Source organism: Gallus gallus, chromosome 2 (genome assembly GCF_016699485.2).
Source record: "Gallus gallus isolate bGalGal1 chromosome 2, bGalGal1.mat.broiler.GRCg7b, whole genome shotgun sequence".
Lineage (NCBI taxonomy): Eukaryota > Metazoa > Chordata > Aves > Galliformes > Phasianidae > Gallus > Gallus gallus.
Genome location: NC_052533.1, coordinates 84,530,027 through 84,546,833, shown reverse-complemented (window position 1 = coordinate 84,546,833; position 16,807 = coordinate 84,530,027). Strand labels below are relative to the sequence as shown.

The 16,807-nt window shown below is 38.2% G+C and overlaps 1 protein-coding gene across 2 annotated transcripts in view; it reads left to right on the top strand.

Moving 5' to 3' along the window:
• MOCOS (molybdenum cofactor sulfurase) overlaps positions 1-16,807 on the top strand; it is a 213,093-nt gene that overhangs the window by 80,385 nt on the left and 115,901 nt on the right. For both annotated transcript variants that reach the window (XM_419048.8, XM_040695502.2), the window contains one exon: positions 3,167-3,808. In XM_419048.8, the coding sequence (XP_419048.5) occupies positions 3,167-3,808 (642 nt within the window). The remainder of the gene's footprint in view (positions 1-3,166; positions 3,809-16,807) is intronic.

Genomic DNA, 16,807 nt, shown 5'->3' with positions numbered 1-16,807 from the left:
TAATATAAAATACTACTACTGCTTGCAGCTGTGAGCTACAGTAGATCAGGCTATCAGTTTTCCACTGCAAGTCTTTAGTCCTGCTTCCAAAATCTACCTTATATATGGCTATAAATCTTCCAGGAGTGTAATAAAGGTGAACTGCATTTCACTGTAATGGGGTATGTCTTACGTGAAGATACAGAGCATTAGGAGTTCTGTGTGTAATAGCCAGTGCTTCCAAATATTAAAGTCAGAAGACAGGATGTAGCACCGTGGGCTGCAGAAGTCTTCCAGAGGTATTGCAGTCTTCTGTACTGAAGTATCCTGATTTTATCATAGCAGTGCTGCTCCGGTTCAGGAGTTTGTGCTATTTGTTTTATAAAACTCATTCTGAGGTACTCATAGCTCTTCTGTTCTGCACGTCAGAAGTCATCCTTGAAGAGAGAATTCTTTTCACTCAGTTGTTTTTCCTTTATTTATTTATTTTCCTTTTTTTATTGTTAGAAATCTTTTAGCCAAACATCTGATTTTGGAAATTCTACCTCTTTCACCAGTGCCGGAGTCATAGCAATTACATCACGACACGCTTAGAGACCTAAAATGCACGTAAATACCTGAAGAGATTCACAGAAGAGCCTATTTCCTACTGAAGACATTTAGAAATGTAACTGCTCGTTCCTAAGTGAAAGTCATTTTCTGGTACTGAACTGAATAAACAAACAATGATATTATGTTGTGGGTTATATTTCAGTACCTTTCAACTATTTCTAAATTTGAAAGATTACAAACCAAATGTAGTTAAAATACTACTGGTGTGCATGAGCTTTGTCTCTCATTAAATATAGAGCTGACACATTATTTGTGAACAACAACAAAAAAATGTATATTGTTCTGTAACACTGTGAAAACGTTTAAGGAAAGTACTCACTGGTTCTGATATTCATGGTTAGACAAAAGCATCCCATTATTTAAATCCCAACCCACTATTCCTGCATCCCAGTTCTTGTCATTTCACTAAGGCAAGTCAGTACAATTCCTGTGGAGATCTGCAGATTATTGTTCCCAAGTAAAGTCTGGCATTCTGCCTAGCTCTGTCTCATCTCCCCCTAAGCCTATGTGGCACAAAGAGGCTGGCTGAGGAGGAGAGCGAAGAAAGCAGAGAAGTTAAGAGAGGAGCTGACTTGGTAACTATCTTCAGTGTGCTTTATGTTGCTGCTCTTGTCAGCTTGCTCTTATGGAAGGATACTGTATTAGGAGCTTGCTCCCATCGCCTCATTTTTTAACTCAGAAGGTATTTTCTGTGTGCACATACATGTGAATATGTAATTAGTTGTACTGCTCACAAAGATATAAAACATAGAAAATTTGATACTTCATTGTTGGTATCATTTCTCTTAAAATTGAAACTGCACACCCTTATTGTAATATGTGTTTATATTATTGCAATCATTCCAAGGCCTATTGAATGATTACATTGTATTAAAAAAAAAAAAGGCCACATCAGATAATACATAGCAAATCACAGAATGGCCTGGGTTGAAAAGGACCACAATGATCATCTAGTTTCAACCCCCACTGCTATGTGCGGGGTTGCCAACCACTAGACCAGGCTGCCCAGAGCCACATCCAGCCTGGCCTTGAAATGGTAATTGGGATTGGGTAAGGTAAAAGGGATGGGTCATCCACAACCTTCTTGGGCAACCTGTTCTAGCGCATCACCACCCTCTTTGTGAAAAACTTCCTCCTAATATCTAACCTAAACCATTTTGTGGAGTGGTTTTTGGTCCTAACCATGAAAGTCATTACAATCGTTTCTTTTTCAGTGTCAGAGCTTTGATTGCAGCACACATCCAGCTCTACATTCTTTGCCTGTAATATTTGTCTTTCAGACTGAACACACAAAATTTTGAGGCACTGTTCTCTACTGTTCTATGGCTGAAGAAATTTTAGCTTGAATTTGTCATGTAACCTTTTGAAAAACTTACGTTTAAATGCAGTATTTATACATCTGATCTTGTGAGATCTCCTGTTACATAAAACATGCGAACTTTTAATGATGCACATTGATGGCCAGAGTGTGTAGATTACCCAAGTGCTGGACTGTACCTTGGAATTACATAGATCAGAGTGGCAGCTGCTTGTTCACAGAAATGCTCTGTAGCAGAAGAGGTGCACTGAGAAATCCTCTGCCATCTTGCTTTTCTTGAAAACTAGGCAACAACTCCGAGTAGTAACATTTATGCTCTGAATCAGTTTTGCTTGTTCTACTTCATCTGCCCAAGCGTCCTAAATGCTTCTTGTTAATATTGATAGAATTTTTATAAAAGTTAATTTGGAAGAAGTTCATCAGAACATCATGGATGGAAAGCAACTGAGCTAATGCTGCTCCTCAGCCTCTGCACAGACCTGATGCAAGTCTGTCTTGCACACTATGGGACTGTAATAGATGTGCAAGTGTGCATGGATACCAAAGACTGTAGAAGATGCTGATTCACAGAAGATAGTTTAGAGCCAACTCAGTGCTCGATGTGCATCAGCAAATATATGTTGTAGACATGCTTCAAAAATACCAGCTTTGGTTAAGTTTTCTTAGTCTGGCTCATTGGGTGACATACTACTGGTTTAGGCTATCTTTGCAGACAACAAAGATTACAGCCTTATGTGCATGAATCTACTGCTTTTTGCTGCCTTCTGTTTCTGTTATTAGTATTATAAACAAGAAGCAAAGCTGTATGCTTTTTTGAATGAAAAATACTCTGACTGCTCCAAATAATTTGTAAACTAGCTAACCAAATAAAACTATTAACAAACAAACATGCGCTAATGCCACTAATAGTTTTCAGCTCAAACTGACCTCTCTCCTCAGGATCAGTGTATAATATAATAATATGCAGGCTTGATTCTGATCTCACTGAGGCACTGGACTGGACTGGAGCACTCTTCACAGCTAGGCAGAATTGGCTTCTATCCCTAAGAACTCAGCTTCTTTTACTGTAGCACCCAAAAGATTCTCTTGTGGGCAAAATTTTTGAAGTTTATTGTGCTATTTGCTGAAAGCTGAGTACTTACATTTAAATCATGTGTCAGAATAGAAGAATTTTCCTGCTGAGGAAAAACAGAATATATCATATGGTAATAAAATAGAAAATTCAGAAAATAACTTAATTTCTTTTTCATTTTGCAGAATATTACAACATTTTCACACTACATCTGAAGATTATACTGTCATTTTTACATCTGGATGCACAGCTGCACTTAAACTGGTAGCAGAAGTATTCCCATGGGTACCTGAAGGCACAGAGCAACTGAGTAGTCGATTCTGTTACCTAACCGACAGCCACACATCTGTGGTGGGTATGAGGGGCATAACTGCCTCAATGAATGTATTATCTGTTCCAGTAAAACCAAAGGATAAATTGTTATTGGAGAAAGACTGGTTACCAGATGAAGAACAAAACTGCACGACGCCTCATCTTTTCTCTTATCCAGCTCAAAGCAATTTTTCCGGTACCAAATATCCCCTTTCATGGATACAAGACATAAAATCTGGAAAACTCTGCCCTGTCAAAATACCAGGGAAGTGGTTTGTTCTATTAGATGCAGCCTCATATGTGAGCAGTTCTCCATTAGACTTGGGAGTTCACCAAGCTGACTTTATCCCCATCTCATTCTATAAAATCTTTGGATTCCCTACTGGTTTAGGAGCATTACTGGTAAACAACCGGATTGCCCCCCTCTTGAGGAAAACCTATTTTGGAGGTGGAACTGCAGCTGCATACCTTGCAGGAGAAGACTTTTACTTCCCAAAGAAGTCTATAGCAGAAAGGTAAGGCTTTGTTTAACAAAACTTATCGGGTTTTTTTGTTGATTCTGTTCGCTTCAGACAAATATCTCAGTGTTGGAGCACGCACTCCTCTCTAATAACTCTGTTGCTTAATGCAGTTGGATAGGCATTTCACGTCCAACTTTATTTTCTTCTTATTTTCATATCTAAAAGATGTTATCTGAAATATCCAACTTCCTTCCTTGATCTACTTTGTCACAACTGGTAAAACTGTACGGATTTATCCAGTGACACAAAAGTCAATCCATGCATTTTTTTAAATTTTATGCGAGGTACCTCAATAGAGCCTTGATTTGTTTTTGAAGGTCTGCACCTGGAGCAGCCAGGCTGTGATTGGTCACACTATAATGACCCACAGTGAAGATGGAAAGTAAGGGCCATAGATTTCCCTGGCAAGATGGCATACTTTACTCTTAGGAGAAGCTTTATGAGAGTAACATATACAGTAAGATGAATTACCAAGGACTAATATTTGTAGCACATTCATATTTTATGAATGAGGTTATGAAGAAGCTTGTGAAGCTCTCCCACTGAAGATAGAGAGCACCTAAAGGAGGTGGAACATAATAAGGAAATACAAGGTGATAGGTTAACTTCTCTAGTCCTTTAACATACTGAAATACTGCTCCTGGTGATACTTGGTCTCTCTGCCTCTCTCCCTCAGGCCAGGATCAGCTTAGATAAGTGTAGTAAAACGACTTCCTTCCTGCAACATGCAATACATCTGCACAAAGGGAAGATATGAGATCAGCATTTAGTATTGGGAGTGGCTGGAAATGAAAAGGGGAAATAATAAATAGACCCAGTCACGCCTTGTATTTGTCTATAGGTTTGTATTCACAAAGACCAGCATCTCCCATGATGTAAATGCCTGTCCTTTAGGTATATGTGTAATAATGAGCATTATGCTTGATGTATGTGAATCTCTCCTAGTCATGTGCTTTGAGTGCTGCTGTGGGGTTTCAGTTCTGGAGTGGTAAATGCAGTAGCTGGCTCCATCATTCTGGCTCTCTTGCCTACATATTATTTTAGAAATGGAAATGGGTGGGTGAAAAGCCAGTTAATCCTTTAATTTATTTAAAAACAAACAAGCAAACAGGGAAACGTTATTGTTCTGAGTCCTGCTTCTGTGTTGTTTTTTTTTTAAACCAACAAGGCTTTTAAATGCAACAAAATTATTCATTGCATATCAGAATGAAAGGGCGCCAAAATATTGGGTCTTATGGTGTTCCAACATCACTTGCAAGTCAAGGAGGAAGCCTGCTTTAATTTGACCTGGGCAGACTCTAATTTCTGAGTAGCTTTCTCAAGGTAATTGACACACAACTCCTCATGTTGCGTAGCAGATGAAAATATTTGATAAATGTGATAGATCTCAATTCTTCTCTTACACCTTTTGGAAAGGTATGTGGGAATCTTGAGGAAGCTCTATCTCTGTGGTCTTTTTCAAGAGTTGTCTGCTTAAGTCATTTAGGCATTTGAGGCTCCCAGAATTTTCAAGGGCTTTCTTTTTTGTTACTGGGTCAGAAGAAAGGCAAGAAGGGCCTGCTTTAATCTTCTTCTAGTACAGAGTTATAAACAAGGAAATTTATCCAATTGAATTTCTCAGGCTTGGGAGCAGAGTGTCTAATCTTGGTTTGAGGGAACCTAACATATAATCAAATCTGACACCTGGACACAGACATGTGATTGATACTAGTTCCTGGTAGAGACCAGAGTGTCACTCAGTTTGACTTGTATATTGATATTTACTTCTGTTTTCATCTACTTCTTTGCTTTTTATTTGAAAACCTAATTGCTAAAAGTTTGTGTTTAGAGCATTATTGATGCTGTCCGTAATCCCTTGTGAACTCTGTACACTTAAAGTCCTGCCTACAGAAGCTGACATTTTCAAAGATAGGTCAAGGAATGAGGATAACAATTTCTTGTAAAAATAAAAAATGATAGCCTTGAAACTCTCAATCAGTGGTCTCCCGGCTGTTCCACATGTTTTTTTTTCCTATTCAGACACTGTGGTGCTTTGCTTTGCTATGTTTTTCAAGTGGTTTCTGGATAATAAAACAGACAACCAAAAATACTTTTTTTTTTGAAAAAAGGTTTTTTTAAAGTATTTCATTAATACTGGAAGTGACCAAATGGAAATGCTTCATTTTGTGAGCTAATTTGTGAGCACCCCCCCTACAAAGACAGGCTGAGGGAGCTGAGCTTGTTCAGCCTGGAGAAGAGAAGGTTGTGGGGTAATTTCATTGCAGCCTTCCAGTACCTAAAGGGAGCCTATAAACAGGAGGGGAGTCAACTCTTTGAAAGGGTAGATAACAGCAGGACAAGGGGAAATGGTTTTAAGTTGAGGGAGGGAAGATTTAGGTTGGATGTCAAGGGAAGTTCTTTACTATTGAGAGTGGTGAAGTACTGGCACAGGCTGCCCAGAGAGGTTGTGGATGCCCCATCCCTGGAGGTGTTCAAGGCCAAGTTGGATGGGGCCCTGGGCAGCCTGGTCTAGTATTAAATGTGGAGGTAGGTGGCCCTGCCTATGGCAGCAGGGTTGGAGCTCTGATCCCTTCCAACCTGGGCCACTCTGTGATTCTGTGATTTATAAGGGAACCTGCATTCTAACAAATATTACTGGAAAAGGAGATTAGAATATGTATGTCTGGATGCCTTTAGCAGAAGGCATCCCTTATGCGTAATCAAAATGCAGTGTAATAAGGTAATGGCCTTTTCTGAGTCAAGGTGAAACTTCAGTGGAGATGTGTAATGAGGGTGTTTGTTCATTTTCCTTCCCAGAACTGTCAAAATTGTTACCTTTTGTTTTAATGGTTACAGATTTTCCTGGTGTTATCGGTAGCTTATTTTGTTGTTTTTACTATATAAATTATTCTGTTTCAGACTTAGTTTTCTTTAATACCCTTAAATCACTTTCATATTTTCCTGTTTCATAACAGTAGCCAGTCTTCCTATCTCAAATTCTAAAATCATGTTTATTGTATTTTTGTCCCTGTATCAAACAGCTTGACAAATTATTATTATCATTCACAAATCTAGCCTCATTTCCCATGTTGTTTTTTTCTCCCCAGCATGAGATAATAAAATAATATGATTATATATAGCAAGAATTCAGTGATAAAATATTCATCATCTGTCCTATTTTTCTTTTGTATCTGGGACTGCTATTCAGAATCTGATCATTCTGGAATTTATGACTAAGGGAAGAGGCACTGTTGTGTTATCTGTAAATTGGATATCTGCATTGTAGTTTACCAGCGTGTTAGCTGTTGTGTGTTTTTCATTTCCAAATGCATTTTCAACATCTTTGAAAATACACATGGCATGACTTTCTCCCTGACCAATTTGAGTGGTTCTTGTCTCCTCTGCTTGGATGATTTGACAGTCCCAGAGCAGCAGCCACACTTCTGTAATCTATGATACAGTGTACTTAACCAGAGCAGGAGGAAAGGTGTTTTATTTTCTTGATGCAGTTGCTTTTTATTTGTGAAGTGATTCAGTGGCTGTTGTATATGATTTTCCAATAAAAGGTGAGATCCATAAAGTTCTGCAGGAAATGTGCTTAATTAGGTTGCACCCATGTACCTCAGTGGAGAACTGTGGTAGAGATGACCAGGACATATCTGTGCAGATGTGTAAGTAGTGACATAGTTTGGATCCTCAGTTGCATGCTGAGCTTGTCCATGATGAAAAGAAGGGAAGGAAGGACAGGAAAATGGAGCCAGAAAATTAGGATCCAAAGGATCTACTACTAGGTTCCCAAGAACAGCTATCCTTTTGGGGGATTGAATATAATACCCTGGGTCCGGGTAGTTGATGTAGAATATCTCTAGAATCCCTTGGTAAAAAGCTGATTAATTGCATACTTCTGTCAGTATAGAAAGTGCTGATTTACTGCACTAAAACTCTTCATAAAACTGAGAAATAACCTAAGGGCTGGACTGCTGATGCTCACCTTGTCATCTGTCTCCCACCCCCTCAGGCCTCTGTCCTCAGGATTTTTTTAATGTGACCAGTGGCTGAAATGGTAGCTAGTAGTTCTTGTTCAAAGCATTTTTTATAGTCCTTACATGGTTTTGAGATTTTTGGAGATCTCCAAACAGGACCATTTAAGGATTTACAAATTCACAAAATTCCTGAACAGTCATTCCTTCAAACATAAGTGATAATTTTCAGATGATGTATTTGAGAAGTGCTAGGGTTCTTCATCTAATTTCAAATTAGATGCACCTGACAGACTGCCTGGGGCCTGCCAGCCTGAACAGGCAATGAGAAACCAAGATGTCAACTCTTCCTTCTCTTAAGTGCCACTGTCCCATAGAGATGAGACTCTGAGGGCATGGGGTAGAACTGCGTAGGAGTCTCACAGATGCTGTCCCTGTTGGAAAGACAGATAAAGGACTTTCACTTCACTGATAGAATTTAATTCTGAAAACTTTCACAGCTGTTTCTCAAAATGAGAGCTGTGAAAAAGTAAAGGGGAATATTTGCTTTCTGAGTAACTGAGTGAGGCTTAAGTGACCCTTTTTCCCTTCTCTGCTGAAGTGTACCTGCTAGAAAGCTTCTAACAGTCTGTCTTGTTATTTCTTGGGAAGATCCAAGGGGACAGTTGATGTTTTCAGTATTTTTTTTTTGTCACAGTCAGCAAGGTTCTTCAGTATTTGATACTAAGAAAGTTATGCTCTATTTTTTTGTAAGTCTCACTATTGTCATTTTTGTACTCTAATATACTACATAATAATTTTTATTTTCAATAATGAAGTTGTTTTATTGCCCAAAAACTCAACGTAGAACAAATTGAAGATTATACCTTGGTGAGTCAAATGCAATCCTTTGAGATAATTTTTGTTCTTGATTCACTTCTGCTTCCCACAGAGGTTCAGACAGGCACCTCCCCAAGTACAAAGTTGGCTGTAACCACTAGGTTATTTCAGCAGAGATGTTGAAAGAAAATGAATCACCTTCCACTCTGCTTTTGTGTCCACTGCCATGTTTTTGGAACAGAGTCCAGAGCCACAAAAGGAGATGCTCTTTCAAGTAGACTCTTCAGTAAGTCCCAGGGAGCAATAAGATTTAAGCTGTGTTTTCATTCTTAGCATTTCCTGGTGCACAGCTGAGAAATGCCATTCTGAAGTGGATCAGGTATAGTGTTCAGAGCTGTAACTACTAGAAACAAGAAGACAAGACAAGCATCATCTTGGACTCGATGATCTTTGTAGCTACTTTTGAACTCAGGATATTCTATGGCTAACATCTAAACATTTGCAATTATTGCAGCATTCAGTTACAAATGCCCATGCTCCTTTTAACCAAACCAGTTCAGGTCTTCAGTGCATTGTAGGCACAGTGCCAGAGACATCCATGCCAGGCAATTTACATTGCCTTTCAGGAAGATATTGTTTCATCACACTGGAGTGTCTTTATCTGAGGCTGCAATCTACAAATTGCAAATGGAAATGAATACGGGGTGTATGGATGGGAAGTGGGTTTTTTGGGTGGGAGGATGGTAGATCTTGCATGCTTTTTAACAATTCAGCAAAAAATTAAAAAAACAAACACCACAAATGCAAAGATGTTTAGACTGTACTTTGAATTCTCTTACTTAAAAGAAGGCTGCACTAAGCTAAGTATGTTTTCTTTTTCTGTTGTTACTAAAGTCTCACTGAACTCCAGTAGCAGTCATATGCCTAATGCAGTCATGTGCCCAGCCTTCGGAGGTTCATGTAAATCATATCAAGCATCAATGTGTATTGATAAACCATCAATCTGATGTTAATTTCCATCCCAGTATACAACTGGCACCAAATTGTATTGACTTACAAAATAAGCCTTATAAATTGCTAGAATGCTAGAATGCATACATTTTTAAATAAAAGAAAAATTCAGAGCTCATTATAAAATGCATTGGTCTTAAAATATAAAGTGTTTTGAGATGATAGCAAGGAAGAAAGGAATTCTGTTCTATACTGGGGCTTGATTTTTTGCCTTTGATCAAATACAGTGCAAATCCTGCCTGAGCTAGGAGGCCTATTTGCAGTCATTGTGGTGAGCAACTTGTCATGATACAGTTTCACCCTAGGGATTTCTTAGACTCAAATTTAGAATCAAGCTGCTGCCCTAAGTCGTCTTTGAGAAGCTTTATAAATTTGTAGCACTAGCTATTGGGATTTTATAGCATTTTCTGGTAATAAATTTATTTCATAGTGGGTTCTTTTGTGCTTTGCAGATTTTACATTTGTGATTGATTTACCTATTTGATATATGAGAAAAAACAATGGTAACTTGTTCAGCATAAGAATTACGCTTTTTTCCCCTTAACATTTGTTGCTTGCTATTAGCATGTAAAAAGGGTGAGACTGGCTGTTTGACCCAGGCAGTATTTACAACATACAAGTCCTGTTCAGATAATGTTAAGGCATTGATTTACTTCAAAGTACGGGAATTAAAGCTTTTGCTCTCTTTTTTTTTTTTTTTTACCTCAGGCAGTTCTCAAGAACAGGAATTGCTGTAAATACTCCATGGTATAGTGTATAATTAGTATAATTCTCTTCATTTGACTGCAGAAGTCTTAGAGACAAAAGCAGAAGTTAAGGCAGACTTACTGAAGAGCCATAACTAGTGTCAGGGGGTCAATTTATATATTTAATAGTATTTTAACCTACTTCTTACATGATAAATCCTCGTGTGTGTGTGTGTGTGTGTTTTAAATGCTTTCACAGAGATGCTGAAATTGCTCCAAGTTGGCTGCAGAAATTTATTGCTTCCTTTGGGATCAGTTGAATTTTGGTTTGCAGAGTGCAGATGTGCTAAAAGCATTGAGCTAGGGCAGGAGTACCTGCTGGCTGCACTCCTGGCCCCTCGTGGACACAGCTGCATCTCTGCAGAAAGGATAAATCCTCCACACATCCTCCATCCTTCCCCAGGAAAGCACTTGCTGCTTTTTCTAGCCATTAGTGGGGTTTTTTCCCACTCCCTATCCCTGCTAGTGTAGCAAAGGGGTGACCAGCTCAGCATCAGCCACTGGCCTAATGGATGCCAAGGTCTTGGGGAAAGGACACATGTAGAGCTGAGTGGATAAGGCAGCATCTAGCTCAGAGAGGACAAACCAAGAAAGGCAGAAGTGAACAGTTGTGTCAAAATGATACTAAGATTGTGAAAATATCACTATGGATATATGTGGAACGTTTCATTTGACCTGGAAAGATAAGCTTTGTCTTACTGAACTCTGTAAGTAACGTACTTTTTTGCGATTTTTGTTTGTTTGTTTTCCCAATTAATAATTTCAAAGCAAAATACCTGAAGGATTCAGGAAAGAATGGCAAGTTTTTAATTGGTAGAGTGGCTGGCAATTGGAACTACTGGCTAAATGCAGTCCAAATTGAGTTCTTCCAACATGGGCTGGGGCTAGGTTGTTTCCTCTTACATTTTGCCCTCAATTCAAATAATAATTATACAATGGTAAAATATTCCCATTCCCAGTTGAAACTGATGGTAAGGTTACGTTTATAAATGCCTGATGGAAAATGAGAAAGCTTTTCTTCTTCTGTATAATTCTAATGCACTATTGTGTCATGATTTTATTTTAACCATTCTTGCTTGCTTTTATTTGCTTTTTTCTGAAAGAAGCTATTAAAAATCAGTGGTTTTCAGTCTGTTGTGTATGGACCTCTCAAGATCCATGACCTAATCACAAAGCTTCCACTGAAAGTCATTGAAACATACAATAGTATATCCATGTGGCAACCATATACCTGAACTTTCACGAGATTCTCATTTTCAGTGATATTTTTTCAAGTTCTGTGACTTTCACTCCATATCATGCTTCAAAACTCTTTTTTGAAAGGTATTCTTGAAGATCACACTTAGTCTTGTCAGTAGAATCAGAAACAAGTCTTGTCACTTTAGAGGATATATTTTTGCAGTGTAAATAAAGTCACATTACAAGACAGCAAGATGAAATGCCCATAAAGGACTGTCTGTTTAATAACAGAAGTCTCGCAGAACAGTCTTAAATTTTATGACTCAGATTATGTGGCTTCTTATGTGGTATCAATCTTCTTTTGTATTTTATTTATAGCTAAGTTACAGAGAGTGACTTTTTTAACAAGTTTAGTGGTCACTGTCTTCCTACTGAGAAAAGTGGTCCATGTGAAGCCAGAGTAGTTTAAACGTTTGGACGAGCTCATTCAGGTTAGTATTTGAAGATTACAAGTACAAACATGGGGTTTGTTTTTAATTCTTTTCATCTTCCTACTAGTCAAATGTATGCAAGAGTGCATCTGGCAGTTGTACTCATGGGAACCTGTGAAAGAAACATCTCCAGGATTCTCAAATAGATTTAATTCAGAAGAAAAAGGAAAATATTAAGGCTCTTGAGGAGGAAAAAAAAAAAAAGGATTTTATAATCTTTCCCGACTTTCACGTATAATAAAAATCTACAGGCACAGGAAATACTCAAATTTGATTAAACACTTGGCTGGCACATTTCAGTCTGTTCATGTTCAATTAAAAAAATCAGACAGATTCTCTAGCATTATTATAATCTACTTTTTCCACATCTAGGCATTTATATTATCAAATAACATCTGCTATGGTTTAATAGCTGTGTCAAATGATTGTAATAGCTTTATTTTTGGTGAATTTTATGATAAAAAGTTTTAGAGTTACAGCTGGGAAAGTACTTAGGCTGAGTGGATTGTATCTCCTACTCTATCCTTTATGGCAGACATTTTGCAATTATGCTTCCAGGTAGTATTCTGAAATGGCCTTTTTTTTTCATTTGTGGATTGCTGCTGATGTCAACAGTTTGTGAGTTCAGCAATATAAATTGTATGGATTTTTCTTAACATCCACTTCTAGGAAGTGGTTAGTATGAATGTAAGTGTCCTTAGCACTCACTTTGGTCTAAATTAGAATTGTCTTGATAGGTCTCAATATATACAGTAATACATGACCAGTTGTATGGGAACTGTTGAGTCATGGCCTGAACCACTGATTGATCACCTGAGGCAAGGACTGTGTTAGCCATGGGAGCACAGGTGAAGGCAATTCACCTAGACTTCTAGACCCTGTTTAAGGGCTGACTGCCACTGGGGAAGGATCTCTTTCTGGAGATCCTTCCTTTGTGGAGTTTTTCATCATTAGCCTAAATCTTCAGATATGGGTGAGAATTCCTTCTCTGTTTGTTCCTTTGCTATCTTGCTATGATACTCTTTTCAACTGTACTTTGACTGTACACCAGTTTATATGAGGAGAAATGGCACTCTGTTCTGGTAAATGACAGATTTAGCATGGTCTGTCTTCTTGGGCAAGACGAACTATAGTTAAGTAACAGTAACCCAGTTAACTTATCCTATGGAATGAGTCCTGTGAATGATTATCCTGTGAATGAGTGCTGCTGAGATGAAGTCCTCATCAGCATTAAAGGAAGCTATTGTTCATGTCCAGTTATGTTTATATCCTGTTGCACATCTATGTTTTTCCTATATTTTGCACGAAGGGTTTGTTTAGAAAGAGCATATCAAAATAGAGAACTAGAGCCACTCTAAGCACTAGATTTTCTGTTTGTCTTGAGAAACAGAAGTTAAAAGGTAAGATAAACCTTAGATTAGCTTTTCTCAAACTCTGCAAAGAGTGCATATGCATAAAAAACATAATCCTTATACCAGTATGTGGACAGTAAGTTATTTCTAGTCATCTTTAATTGATAATGGTTTGGAAACCTTTTTCTAGTGTCAACTTGAATACTCCATTCTAATCGCATTCAAATCATATCCCTGGGTGACACGTTTTTCAAAATAAGATTTTTCATATGTGATATTTACATATGAGGCTGCTTTTTCTTTTAAGGAAATGAATTTAATATTGTTTTCACTGCCAGTGTAGTTTAGAAAGCACCAGTAACTGAGTAAGACATTAGCATTTTGGGTCCAGTGGTCTGGCTTGGTTTGTGTAAGACAGTAAGGATAGTGTATATTGTTTTGCGATGTGTCAGACAAAATGACTGCAGCTGTGGTCCTTTTTTGAATGTTGCACATCTGTCTATGAAATAATGCCCTCATTTATCCATTCACTGTTATTTCTGGGTTTATGTTAGTGTTGTTGGGTTAAGTGGACATCCTAAAAAGTACCTTGCTTTCCATTGAGTATAAATGGTCCTCTGTATGACCTGGATGTTCCTGAGAATTTTTAGGTGTCATATACAAAATCTGCCTTTTGGAAGTGCTCTTTGTGACTGGAGATCAGACATTTGCTCATATTCATTTATTATATATTTATTTATTAAATATACACCTAAATTTGTTCTTGCTATATGAAAAATCTTATTCTGCGGACCCAGACTGGACAACAGCATAGGAATATTACTTGACTGCGATTCCTGTGCTTCCTTTATCTGTAGCTAGATGTCACATCTTTTGGATGCAGTTTTCAGTTTCAGGTTTATACACTGAGAACGTGTGGCCATCTTCCTAGAGGTATTAGATAAACCACTAATAGTGGAATGCTTCCATTATTTTTAAAACTGTTATCTGGAGGTACCAGAACCTCTGTAAAGTGTGGCATCATGCTCCTTCTGAGAAGTACTGTTAAAGTCATTTGTTGAAATTTTGAGCGCCGTTTCATTGAAATGCAAATATTTCATGGGAAAGCATAACTTCTGGTCATTTCTTAATGTAAAAAGCAGGCATCTTTAAGTCAAAATGGATTATCTGATTGAAACTTCATAATTAACCTTTAATTTACATGCGACTTGTATTTTATGTAAGTTCTACTGTGTGGTCTTATTTTAACAGCACAAAAAAGTTGTTAGTGCCAAATTATTGGAAAATACACACTGCTACAGTGTTTGCAAGGTCAAAGCATTTTCTCATCCTTGTTACCACGGCTGTCAAGACTTCAAATTTTTGCATTTTGTAACCTGTTTTATTATAATCTTTTGCTGGCACAACACCTTTAGCCATGGAGAGGTTGTACTGTTGTGCTAAAAGCTTAGGAAGATCATTCACAGGCTTCCAAAAATGTGCTGCAGTAAATGAGAATAGCGTAAGTTCACTGGCATGAAAGTGACAGAACTGCCGTGTAGGGACCTCTTGGTCCAATTCATCTGCTCTTGGACTCAACAGAAACCCTTTGATTACTTTCTCTATGCCAGATTTAATCCCTTTTAATCATTGAAAGCAATTTAAAAGTACACAAATTATCACTGATTCACTATCTAGACATTTCTAGTTGATTTTCGTAGACTAATTGCTACTGAATTGAGGATGAGCAGGAAAACTGCCTCCCTAATTGTTCAAAAGAATTACGCTCTTGGCATTTAATGAATGTGATTATTAAATTAGATCAACAAGTAGAAGCAGGAACATGCCCTTTGGCTGGCACTCTCTGAATTAGGATTTTTATGTATGTCAATGTATATAAGAATGCACACAAGCAAATAATTGTGGTTGATTTACCAGTACACAAATAACTAAGGAAACCTTCCTGCCTGCTAGTTTTGACTGCCTTGAATTTTAAGTTTTAGATGTTACTCATCTAGCTCCCATTCTCTGTCACTGAGTTGTGGCTTTGCAGTGAGTTAATGAGTGCTCACACACCTAAAGATGCTAGATGCAATTTTAAATTTTAGTGAGCACCACAGAGAGATCTGGACAGGCTAGATTGTTGGGTGAGGCCAGTGGGATGAAGTTCAACAAGACCAAGTGTATGATTCTGCATTTTGGTCACAACAAACTCAGACAATGCTACAGGCTTGGGGTAGAGCGGCTGAAAAGCTGTGTGGTGGAAAAGGACCTGGGGGTATTGGTTAACACTTGGCTGAAAATGAGCCAGTGGTCTGCCCAGGTGGTCGAGAAGACCAATGGCATCCTGGCTTGTATCAGAAATAGTGCAACCAACAGAAACAGGGAGGTGATCTTCACTCTGTACTCAGCACTGGTGGGGCTGCACCTTGAGTGCTGTGTTCTGTTTTGGGCCCCTCATCAAAAGAAAGACACTGAGGCCCTGGAGCATGTCCAGATAAGGGCAGCAAAGCTGTGGGGGGTCTGGAGCGCAAGTCTTACGGGGAACTGGAATTGTTTAGTTGGAGGAGTCTCAGGGGGAGACATTATAGTTCTCTACAACTACCTGAGGGGGGGCTGTAGCAAAGTGGGGTTGACCTCTTCTCTAAATTCTCAGTGATGAGAGGGAATGGCCTGAAGATGCACCAGAGGAGGCTTGGTTTGGATGTTACGAAGAACTTATCTGAAAGAGCAGTCAGGCACTGGAAAAGGCTGCACAGGGAGGTGGTGAAGTCACTGTCCCTGGAGATATTCAAGGAACAGGTAGATGTCATATTTAGGGACAGAGTTTAGTAAGCAATATCAGTGCTAGGTGGATGGTGGGACTAGATGACCTTAGAGGCATTTTCTAACTTTAATGATTCTAAGAATCCATGACTAAATGTTGTGTTATGGCTAACTTTCAAACAGACATCTATAAAGTACTTGGCCTGCGAAATGTTTCAAGTAATAGAATATAATGAAGCCTTTTTTGTCTTAATAATATGATTTTATTTCTGAGAAGGTTTAGCACCTTCATGATTTTCTTTGTTTGCATAAACTACATCAAAATAGACGTTGGTCTCTGTTCAGCTTCTGTACAAAATGCAAATTCAAGCTGTACTGTGCTGCTCTTGTTCAAAGAGAATGTTCTCCTAAAATGCTGGCGTTTGAGTTTATAATAAATATTTAGGAAGTCTGCTATAAATCCTTCCTCCTATCACAGAATAAAGTCCATGGTATGAACACATTCACAGTCTACATTTATACGACATACGTTTAGGAGTATAGAATCAGGATACATCCCTTCTATGTTCTCTAAAGGTTTCTGTAATACATGCCTGCTATTAATATCATCACCAGATCCTGAGTGTAATATTGTCCATGCCACAGTGGATGTGCTACTTTCTAAGATCAACTATATGAAGTTTCCAGGAAT